This window comes from Hippocampus comes, unplaced genomic scaffold (assembly GCF_001891065.2).
Source record: "Hippocampus comes isolate QL1 unplaced genomic scaffold, H_comes_QL1_v1.1 scaffold13, whole genome shotgun sequence".
NCBI classification, from domain to species: Eukaryota; Metazoa; Chordata; class Actinopteri; order Syngnathiformes; family Syngnathidae; genus Hippocampus; species Hippocampus comes.
The window spans coordinates 677,173-688,745 of record NW_017805532.1 but is presented as its reverse complement, the minus strand read 5'-3'; the positions used below and the strand labels follow the sequence as shown (position 1 = coordinate 688,745).

Genomic DNA, 11,573 nt, shown 5'->3' with positions numbered 1-11,573 from the left:
GGGGGGGGAAAGCTTGTGAGAGAATCTTCACTTTACATTTGGGGGCGGGGGGAAAGAAACATAATACAGTGGAATCAATGAAGGTCAACGCCCTAAAAGCAAGTTTTGAAGTCCAACATTTTGCGAGTAAAAAGAAAATGATAGCCTCAGCTAATTGTCAGACGTCATCTTCGTGCGTATGTCGGCTTCTTTGCTTTTTCTTGTGATGCCACATTTCTAAGAATAGCCAAACGGGGCTGGGGTGGGAAAGGGTGGGGGGCAAAAAAGTTGCTTGTTTTTCAGAATGCCAAAGTTGACGTGATTTTGAAATTTTCAGGAAGTGCGTCCCACATCGGAAGTTCCATTGTACAGAAGGAGAAAATGAAAAAGCCAAACAATCCCAAGTCAATCAGTATAATGAGAAAAAAAAAGGTTCAAAATTCTGTACATATCTACAATGGATGGCCATTTAGAAACCAAACAATAATAATAATAATAATAATAATAATAAGCTTTGTATGCACACATATTGACAATTAGAGGTCAGGTCATTACTTTTTAAAGGCTACTTGCTAATTCTTATTTACATCAATGATGCCATGGAAAGCATGAATGAGTTGCCCCCAAGTGCTCGTGTGTGCGCGCGTGTGTGTGTAACTGCAAACCCACGCGCACACAGTGTGTCATGTACAGCCCCTGAAATGAACCATTCACGTTGCACAATGCATAGATACGTGAAGACCCCCCCCACCCCCCCATGCTAAAACATGGTATGCTGCCAAAACCACTTTCTGCTACACGGCCAACATTCAACACACACACACACGCACGCACACACACACACACACACACACAGCAGTGCGGGCATCAAAGCTAATACTGAAATTCTTGAATAACACCCCCCCGCCCAAAAAAAAAAAGAAGTTTGACATATGTGACATAAAACACACAAAATTAAGTAAAAGTGTCAGCGCAATAATTGTTCCAAGTGTAAAAGGAGCAACGATGACCAATTATGTCGTTTTCAACGTGATGGACAGTCGTTTCTGGCTTTGCGCCAACATTGCAATTCATACAAAAAACGCTTACACACCGCACCCTTAAAAAAAATAAAATAAAAAACACATTACGTATGACATGCTGTTGAAACAACATTTTTCGATGCCAACATTTCTAAAACACGAGCAAGGGCTACTTGGGTGAACAAAAATGGCGGGAGATTGTGTTCTGGGCCAAAATTGAACAAATTGAAGTGTTAAAAATTGTGAACGCATGGTGGTTAAAATGCAGTTTTAGTTCATTGTTGTTGTCCACTCGGGGAGGGGAAAAATTCGAATGTTTAAGAGATTGCTAAACAGCAGGGTTATTGTCCAACTCAAACTATGAGCAAGGTAGTTCAAGTCCAACCAGAATTGAGTTTTGGTCCACGAGAATTGTTAGGAATATTTTTTTCGAACCATGAAGAGTGATCCGGTTAGCCAATCGCGCCATTCAAATGGCACGCGCCGTTTATGCTAACCCTGTGATGCAACCAAAGTTACTCGGGGAGAATTGTGGCCAAAATGAAGAAAAATGGACAAAAACAGTGAACGACAACCGGATTTCAAGCACTGCAAGTGCAGCAGTTCAACCTTTGCTAACGTGACTATACCGTGTGATGAGCACATTCACACAGAAGAAAACAAAGAACAATAACTGGGTTTTAACAAGTGCTCCATTTTTGCCAATTAAAACGTTCAAATGACAAACGGTAGCCCAAATAATTGCTGACTGTTGGATATTAACAAGGCTCACACATCGCATGATGACAAAGTTCAGACAATTTCTGCACTTCAACTTGTCAGTCAGCCTCGAGGGACTTTAGCATGCAAACTGGACATTTTTTTTTTTTGGTATCATTTGCAGATCAGAGTGCACAGGCCTTCATGTTTCTTGCCAAATGGATTTGTTCCATTCATTCATGGCAGTAAATCGATCCGAAATTTGCAAATTGCCTTCACTTCAAAAGACATTATGGGTATCGCCCCCCCCCCCCCAAAAAATCTATTCTTAAACACTTGGTTGTCACTATTTCCCAGGACTTATTTCAATATCGCTGTTGAAAAGTACAAAATAAAATGCAGAGCCGATTGCTAGTCGTAACGGGCACACGCAAATAAGAACAAACTGAAAAGCGAGCAACATGCCGACGGCTACGTACCTGTAAACCAAACACTGATTTGAAAAAAAAAAGTACCACTTTTAAATAAGCACCTTCTAAATAAGATGATTTTGGCAGCGGAAAAGAAGAATGGCAGGGCACTGTTGACCACACTGTACATGGACGTTACCGTGGTGACAAACAAAAGAAAAATGGCTATTAGAAACTCTTGAGAAATCAAGATTTTAGTTCTATATGAGAGACATCACTGATGTCATAGTACACAAAAAATGAAAAAAGTATAGTTCTGTACACACACACAAACATATGTACATATGCATACACACAGATGTGTGTGTATACACACACACACACACACACACACACACACACACACACACACATATATATTTAGCATGATATATATAACATGAGGTCAGTCTTATGTACACGCCCAAAAAAAGGGAAGGAAGGAAGGAAGAGGATGAGGAAGATCAGTCGGACTGAAGTGCTGTGGCGTGCTGCGCGTGGTGGCGCGCGTGCCCGCTCAAAAAGCCGTTGGGCTCGCCGAAGTCCGTGACCGACACGGCCATTTTGGCGCCGGTTATCCGGTGGTGGTGCGGCGCGGTCCGTCGCGCTTCGAAGTCCACGGCCAGGTTGCCCACCGACACGTCGCCCATGAACGAGTCCGGCTGCAGCGCCAGCTTGAGTCTCTTGGAGGGCCGCTCGCAGTCCTTGGCCACGCACACGCCGCTCAGCTGGCCCAGGTCCGAGTGGTAGAAGCCGGCGTCCAGCATGTTGAGGCAGTCGGCGTCGGCGCCGCCCGACGGGAAGCCCAGCGACTCGTCGTGGTTGAGGGAGGTGCGGTGGAGGCTCTCCAGTGGGGGGAAGCTGTATGAGTCTAAGCACGTCACCTCAGCCGGGCTGCACACCGTCGCCACGCTGTTGCTCAGAGCTGCGGGGAAAACAAACAGCTGATTTTAATTCAAAGATTATTGTTCAAAAATATATACATCCATCCATCCATCCATTTTCCGATCCGCTTATCCTCACAAGGGTTGCGGGGGATGCTGGAGCCCATCCCAGCTGTCTTTGGGCAGTAGGCGGGGGACACCCTGAACCGGTTGCCAGCCAGTCGCAGGGCACACACAGACAAACAACCATCCACACTCACACTCACACCTAGGGTCAATTTAGAATGTTCAATGAGTCTGCCATGCATGTTTTTGGAATGTGGGAGGAAACCGGAGTACCTGGAGAAAACCCACGCAGGCACGGGGGAGAACATGCAAATTCCACACAGGGAGGCCGGAGCTGGAATTGAACCCGGTACCTCTGCACTGTGAGGTCAACGCGCTAACCAAGGGACCACGGGGCCACCCTCAAAAATATATCTATCAGTGGTTCTTAACCTGGGTTCGATCGAACCCGAGGGGTTTGGTGAATCGGTCTCAGGGGTTCGACGGAGCCTCTGCCATGGTGGTTAAGACAAATCCGACTCAACATGTCAGTTAGTTATGATTCACCCGCTTGCTTCATTTTGTGCACAATTAAAAAAACGTTTGTTTTTAATAAATGCGTTTTCTATGTCTTGAATTGGTAAAAAAAAATGAATAAATTAAAATATTTTTCACTAATGAAGGGTTCGGTGAATGTGCATATGAACTGTTTGGGTTCGGTACCTCTAACAAGGTTAAGGAAGGAAGAAAGAAAGAAAGAAAAAGAAAAAGAGAGAGAGAGAGAAACACACTAGCCAAAGCAACAACAAACAAATTATCAACAACCGTCGAGACTGTTGCTTGTTGGGCGGATAAAAGCCACCTATAAACGTGAGCTGACCTCAAATGCCTTTAGCTTTCCATTATTTCCTACTTTCACGTTGTGTCATTGGGTGCGGTGTGTACGGAGGACCGACCTGTGAGGTCACTGGCAGTGATCGAGTTGAGCAGGCTGAGCTGTTGATCCGTTGCGCTTTCCACCCTTCCGCTCCCGCCACCTCCCGAGCACACGGACGACGAACTGTCCACGGCCAAACCCTCCGCTTCGTCAACGAGCCTGTCCATGAGGTCTCTGGGCACCAAACGCAAGGTTTTTCATTTCATTTGAGCGTTGACCTTTTTTTGGGATGGAGCGCAACAACTGCGCCGTGGATGTCGAACTCACGTGACACCGGGATAGCTGCTGTACTTTTTCTTCCCGAAGCGATTCTGCTGCACAAAGAAGTCGAAGCGCTCCGACTTCTTCCACATGTAGTAAAACGCGACGCATTCCGCTACCGTTCGTGTTGTCACCTGGTGTGGAAAGAAAGCCGTTCAACAACCGGCCATGCGCCAAATCTTTTTTTCTGCGCGTCGCCGGAGCAAAACTCACTTTGTGTTTCTGAATGAGGTGAAAGTTCTTGTCATACATCTGCAGAGCATGTTCAAAGTTCTTGCACTCCTCCTCAGACCACGGGGGGGATTTTTCTGGAAGCAACAATTTCAAAACAACATTTTCATATCAATGAAAAGAAAACAGCGCCTATGAAGGGTTTCGGGCTAAGATGTCCCGAGTCCAAGTCCCTTGATTGTGGGTATCGGAAAAGACTGTCCAATCACTTGAGAATGCATTTTGAAGAATTAATTGTGCTATGCAAACCGATCTGATTTGCCAGAAGAAAATTGGGATAACTGGATTTCAAGATTTGTTGAAGGAACACATCCTCTGTTTGGCAATATAAATGGATTGTCAAATTAGTCACAATTAAGGGTCCAAAAATTCCAAACATTTTCTTTGGGAATGAATGTGAATAAACCAAGAAGTGATAACTAGAATAGAGACGCTTTTGAAAGGAGGGGGACTCTTTTCATTGACCATTTAGAATGGGACTTTGTTGGTATTTTTGGATGGTGGCAGTGGTGGCACATTTATGGTATTGTTCATTCTTAATTGCACCGAGCGTGTTAATATTGGACTCAACAATCATGGCGTTGTGCTTCAAGGAAAGAATGGATCAATAAAACACTTAAAAATGATTAAGGTAAAATATATCTGTCGAAAAGTCCTGCTTTTGAATTTATTTCGCATGGACATCTTCTGACAAAGGGTTGACATTTATGCTTGGATATGATACCTCAGCTGGAAACGTGAGACATTTTCCACCGCTTTGCAACCGTGGTCACAATCACGACTTTATGTGTTGCCATTTAAGTTTTTGTTGTTGTTGTTGTTGTTGTGATGCACGGCCTGTTGACTTGGCTTACCTTTCGAGGATTTTAGGTGGCTACAGTATTGCTCAAGCGCCTCATGGGTGTTGTAGTTACACTTGACGAGCTCCAACAAAGCCTGTGTGATGAGAGTGAAGAGGATGTTGAGAAAAGGCCTCTGTAAGGATTTAGAATGGAGTTGTGCACACATGCATAAAAAATGTAAAATGGGTACACAGTAGAGTGGTAAAATCGATGTAAAAAGTCATATTCCCCCAAATACTGGCCCCTAACCCTAGAATGTGCTGGACACAATCCAGTTATGAAAAACAGATGCCCGCCTTTTTTGCCTGCAGAAGAAAACGGTTAGCAAGATGTACCGTAGCACATATTCCATTGCCCTTTTTTCTTACATCTTGAAAAGTTATCAGCTAAAGTCAATTGGCTAACATCAGAGACACGTAAATCCAAGTCACCTTTTTTCTTACATTTCTCTCCTACGAGGAAAAAAAATTCATTGAAATAATACACACATCCGACAGTCTTCAGACAGACACTTCCGTCGACATGCACTCCGATGCATAACGGCAACCAAAACAGGACAAAATAGATCGTGAGGGCTCCTCCACGTTTTTTTTTTTTTTAAACTTGCGACGCAAAAAAGACCAAGCATGTTATAGATCCTCGCCTCAATGTCTCGTGAAGCGGAAACTTACTGAAAACGAGTGCCTCAGCCCCGCCTGCTCCGAAAGCCCTCCATGCCCACTTTCTCCCCCCTCCACTTCTCAATACAGTAATGACCCATCAAATCGCAGTCTATGCGGCAACTAAATCGCCTTTTATCAAATTACGATGACATTGCAAATGTAATTAAACGTTCGGCCCTATTGATGACAATGTCGGATGAGAGTCGACGTTCCAATCAATTCCAGATGCACAACGTTGTGCGCGTCCATGCTGACACTCTGTTCCGTCTCGTCTTGCTATTCCGCCATACTTTTTGTTCGAAATGACAAATCTAACTAAATGTTTTTGTAACATTGTGTACACAAAGGTTTCAATGCCTCCCCTGCCTGCCTGCAATGGAGCAAATAAACACCCCCTGCCACCGTTTGCGAAGCGAGAGCATTTCATTATTAAACGCAAGCTGTTATTGTAACAAACGAGGTACAGACATTTGTGGGAGATAAAACGGATACTGTGTTTTTCATGAACCAAATATTGATATTTTCTTTCCGTCAAGGTTAACTGCCACTCCGTCCAACTCGTCCAAAAGATATCACGAGTGAACTGACTTGTTCATTGTCTCGAACGTGTGGTTTGTCGTGCGTCGTCTTCTCGTCCGTTGTCCGTGACAGGACGTCGGTCAGGAAGCTCCTGACCTTGCTCTCTGGCAGCGTGCCCGGGCGCCACATGAGCTCATCTTCATCTTCATACACTGCAAAACAAAAGCGGAGGTAGCATGAAGTCAACGGTAATGTTGCAAAGCAGAGTTCGTTCGCCGAGAACAAGAAAAGTAGTTAACCTTTCTCGTCTTCCGTGTAGTGGCAGATGGTGACAGGAACTTCCGCTTGGTACTCAGCGCCCACCATTATTTCCTTTTTATAAATTAAAAAAACAAATTGAAAATTCGATTCATGAAGATGCTACAAGTGCCTCATTTTGTTTCATTATGTCAGATATGATGTACCTTTCTGGAGTCTTCTGGACTTGGACCATCATCGTCACACTCGGAATCTTTATCCCCATCAGAGACAGCGTTGGCTGAAGGGACAAGTAAAATTTATTCCACTGTTGTATTTTCAATTTCTCATTTCCAGTGAAAGGCATGCTTCTCCAAAACTGAAACACATTCACTGGAAAGCTGCATTGTATATGGCCTAACTTCTAAAGACAAATATTAAAATGATTTTATCATTGGGTAGGCGATATATATCGTCCTCGATCATCAAATTTGCTTTCACAACGGGAATTTCTAATTATCGAGAATTAATGACGCTAGAAGGTTGACGATACAAAAGAATGTTAATATAGACAAAATCAATCAAAAATTCATTTTTTTTTCCAAGACCCGGATCTGCACGTTAAAGGTGGAGCTTATCGACACAGCATTTTTTTTTTTAATTCAGCCACAGGGCAAGTTTGGTATCAGGTATCAGTGCCCATCCATAAGAAATCCTGTCTAATTGTTCTGAGATGCAAGCATAGATTAACAGTATTTTTTTAAGAATGATAATTTTTTTTTCACAAAAGAAAAATGCAGCTTTTTTTTTTTTTTTTTACACTTTTGCGTGTGTGTGTGTGTGTGTGTGTGTGTGGGGGGGGGGGTAATTAGCATGTCTGGTTCACAGTTCTGAGGTTTGGGGTTAAAATCTCAGCTCTGTGCTCACTGTATGGAATTTGCTAGTTCTTCCATTAAAGAAAACAAAAAACATTTTTTTTTTACATATCAATGAAACTTGAAATATAACTACCATTTAAACATTAAAGATGAGGAAGTATGAATTGGTGTACGTTGCTTACATCGAAGTGTTCTGGGGAAGAAATCGGTGGCCTCGTGGGAGGTCACCGACGGGGTGAGGTCATCCGCTGACGACTGGGTCTCCTCCTCGTAGTCGCCAGACAGCAAGTCTTTAGCAATTTCCTCCTAGGAAGAAATGAGTCAGGTTGACCGACAATCTTGCGAGACGTCACATGTTGCGGTGAGGCGAGTGAGGCTCACCTTGTCCAAAGTCATGTCGGGCAGCTCGTCTGTGAGGTCGCCAGAGGAGCTGTCTATACTGGAACCGGCTGAGGCCTCGTAGCGATAGATGGCCAGCAACTCCTCCAGAGGCATGTTACCCTCCTGGGGAGGAGGATGGAGGAAACGTTTTCATAGTCTGCATGATGTACGCATTGTACAGTGGAACTGCGACACTCAAATATTTGTTTAAAAACATTGAAAAATATCGGTTTCCTTGTTGGTTGCAAGGTTATGGGTTTCATTGTTGCGTTGCCATTGAGAGCTTGTGGCAAATATGCCATGTTCTGAGTGGTCCGATTGCCCAGCTCATAAATGCAACAATCACACATACGTGCGTGCGGGCGTGCCCTCTACCTGTATCTTGGATGTCAACCACAGTTAAACAAAACTGTTTTGGTGGTTAACATGAGTTCACTGACTAATCTGTCGTCGAAACAATATGTTAGCGTACCGAACAAGGTATCTAGGTTACCTTCTCCAAATCTGCAATTTCTGAGCTGATATTGCCTCCCCCTTCCAGAGATTCCTCCTCCTCCAGGGTCCTCTCATCATCGTACTCATGAACTAGCATCTCTGCAGTCGGGTCAAAGTCATGATCTTCCGACGACAAAGAGCCAACTGTGTTAGAAAGAAAAGGACAAAAAAACAATTTAGCAAAAATTTGCTACAATTTTACAAAGGCGGTCTAGTTTTAATAACTAAGTAGCGGCAGACCTGTCTCGGCCATGCCTCGATCTGTACTTTTATTGTGTATGCTACTGTGGTGATGTAATCAAGAAACTACAGATAAACTCTCATTGAAGATGAATGAGACGGATTTTTATCTTAGTTTCAATCGTTGAATGAAAATACACACGCGCACACACACACACACACTACAACGTATCTCGAGGGACTGTACGCTATAACGGTAGTTCATTGTAACCATTTCCAATAAAAATGTTCGCCAACTACGATATATGATACAGGATGAACATTTATCGATGTAAAAACATAAAAGTGTAATAGAGTATAAACATGACAATTTCATATACATGTATATAAAGAAAAAATGATTTTATACAACATGAAATGAACAACTGTAGCGTTCCTACTTCATCTTCTAAAACATTCAGTCAGCAAATGTTACCCGCCATAGGCAACTGCCAGTGCCGCCGACGAAGCCAACTGTTGTCAATTTACGTAGTCTCGGCTGAGCTTCACTTCCGTTTACAAGACATATTTTCAGACCATTTGCTCAGGACCGTGCGGTGCGTCCGTGAGTTACGGCAGAAAGTATCACAATGTTCCGAGTTGATGAGTCGCATTGCTCAGCAAAGGAGAGGACTCTCGTGCTGTACATTTTGTTCCTAAGCAAAGTTGCGGCAGCAGTTAGCTTCCCGTAGTTCGTTGTCACAAAGGCGTTTTCACTATTTTGTGGGAAAAATCTGGTCGTTATAATGAAGTTTATGTTATAAAGGTGTTTGTTGTAAGCCGAATGAATTAAGTGAAATCGGGACTTTGAAATGTGAACGTTCTCGTGGTGAAAATGTAAACGGGCTACGGTGAAACGACGTTTGACTGTAATATGCAGTAATATACAGTAAATAGGTTATATCTGATCGTATGGGTGGTTTATCATTTTTTTTTTTTTTTTTTTACTAGCTGATCGGCCCCAAAAATCCTGATTGTCTAAATCCTAATACATGCTACTGATGGTGAAAATTACTTTTTTGTAAGGATTTTTTTAATCTGGAAAAAATACTTTATTCTCATAAATTTTATGTTGTAAACATAAGACTTGTTTCAAAATTGTCTCTAAATTATTTTGTTCATGAAAATATACCTAAGTGTTATGATTATTTTTTTCTTTAAAACACAACCCTTTTCTCTAATTTACCAACAGTAACCTCAAAACCTAAAACTTTTCACCAAAAATAAAACTTGCTCTGAAAAATAACACATTCTATGTAACATTCATATATATATAATCTTGAAAAGTTGTAAATTTAGTCTCATAACTATGGATTTTTTAATCAACAAGAAAAATATTTTTCTCTCCAAAATATGCCACTGTTTTATTTGGATTATAATATCGTGTACCAGGATGGCTCAAAAACGACTTCATAAGACACCGACAGCATCACTCATAAGCTTTTCGTAAACGACACTTACCTGGACTTGAACTCCCAATGGAAGCCTGAGGGGGGAGGGAAAAAAATCTAAATAAGCATTGAACACAAAAAATACAAAATATTCGAAGAACGAGAATTCTAATTCTAAGGCAGGAATACGTGGAATTAGTCCAAAAATGTGGTCCGAAACGAGCGAGGAAAAGGAGCATTTACCGTTACCTGAACGACGGTAGGCGGCTACGACAGAAGCCGCATATACGACACATCGACAAATTCTGTCACATAAATCTTCAACAAATGGCAACCGCGAGACACGAGAATATTTAAAACAAATATCACGGAGAAGAAAGTGACATTTGGAAGCGACGCTAGTAAGCAAGCGAGCTAACATCAGAACACCGATGGGAAACCCTCAAATGTCGATGCATGTAAACATGAACATTTCGTTTGGCGCGGTGTAACATTGGACGGCTTTTGAGTTACCGGTAACGACAACGCGGTGGCGAATAAATGACTGAAGCTGTGGGTTTCTTTCACTTGCCCCCACAAAATACGCACAAAATATGATTTCCCCCACCCCAAGCAAATGTTAAAATTTACGTATCAATTTACACCGCCGCTATACCGAAGCAGCTGAGAGCGAAGGCGCAGCGGCCTTGTAGTGCAGGATCACTTCAGACATTCGGGCACATCTCCGATGAAATAATAAACATAATTTTGGACACAACTCACGCTATACGGCCGGAAAAAAACACATTCTCTCCAATCGCTAGCAAAACAGCGGGAAAACGCGACGTGAAATGATAAAAATATCGATTTAAGAGCAATCGCTTCTCCCCTGTTTTCCCTCTTACCTCCGCCATATTGGTACCTTTAGCTAATGAGCCAGTCGTAGCGCAGTACCCGGATGACGGCTCTCCGCCAATCAGAGAGCGCGCCGGCCGCCTAGGTCGTGACGCCATTCACAACCACCGCAGATTAACGGGAATCCTTTGAGACGTTTTAGATGTACATGCAAATATATATTTTTAAACGAACAAACGAATCTCGTCGTAAAATACGTTTTTAATTCACACCACTGCGAAATCTCAGGTAATCATCCGCACGACGAGACGATCTATAGTCGGGTCTGTGGAGAGGTATCAGCTGGAGATGTACGTCAACCATTTGCCTTGGACGTTGCAATTATTACGAAAATGTGTCAAATGCCAACACACGTCGGTTATGTTATAAGGTACAGTTTCACGAGAGAATGAGACTCAGGAGAACTGACGTTTGACAACAATATGACAAGAACATTGGTTATCGATGGCCCAGTAGAAGCTTGGAATACAGTTGTCCAGTATAACAGTGCAATTAGCGAAATTCTGAACACACCTTCTTTGCTCTCAAACTTAGCTTGTAGTAGACGT

General features: G+C 42.8%; 1 protein-coding gene across 2 annotated transcripts in view; it reads right to left on the bottom strand.

Moving 5' to 3' along the window:
- The window catches only part of mier3b (mesoderm induction early response 1, family member 3 b), an 11,825-nt gene extending 740 nt beyond the window's left edge, over positions 1-11,085 (bottom strand). The window contains exons 1-13 of one of the 2 annotated variants that reach the window (XM_019878074.1): positions 11,016-11,085; positions 10,202-10,226; positions 8,520-8,665; positions 8,027-8,149; positions 7,828-7,951; positions 6,995-7,068; positions 6,830-6,902; positions 6,600-6,742; positions 5,362-5,443; positions 4,490-4,584; positions 4,283-4,410; positions 4,035-4,189; positions 1-3,074 (exon numbers count right to left, since the gene is read on the bottom strand). The exon at positions 1-3,074 is cut by the window's left edge and continues 740 nt beyond it. In XM_019878074.1, coding sequence (XP_019733633.1) covers positions 2,614-3,074; positions 4,035-4,189; positions 4,283-4,410; positions 4,490-4,584; positions 5,362-5,443; positions 6,600-6,742; positions 6,830-6,902; positions 6,995-7,068; positions 7,828-7,951; positions 8,027-8,149; positions 8,520-8,665; positions 10,202-10,226; positions 11,016-11,024 — 1,638 coding nt within the window. In that variant the 5' untranslated portion in view covers positions 11,025-11,085 and the 3' untranslated portion in view covers positions 1-2,613. The other variant, XM_019878075.1, reaches the window with a different exon arrangement.
- Positions 11,086-11,573: the final 488 nt, after the last annotated feature.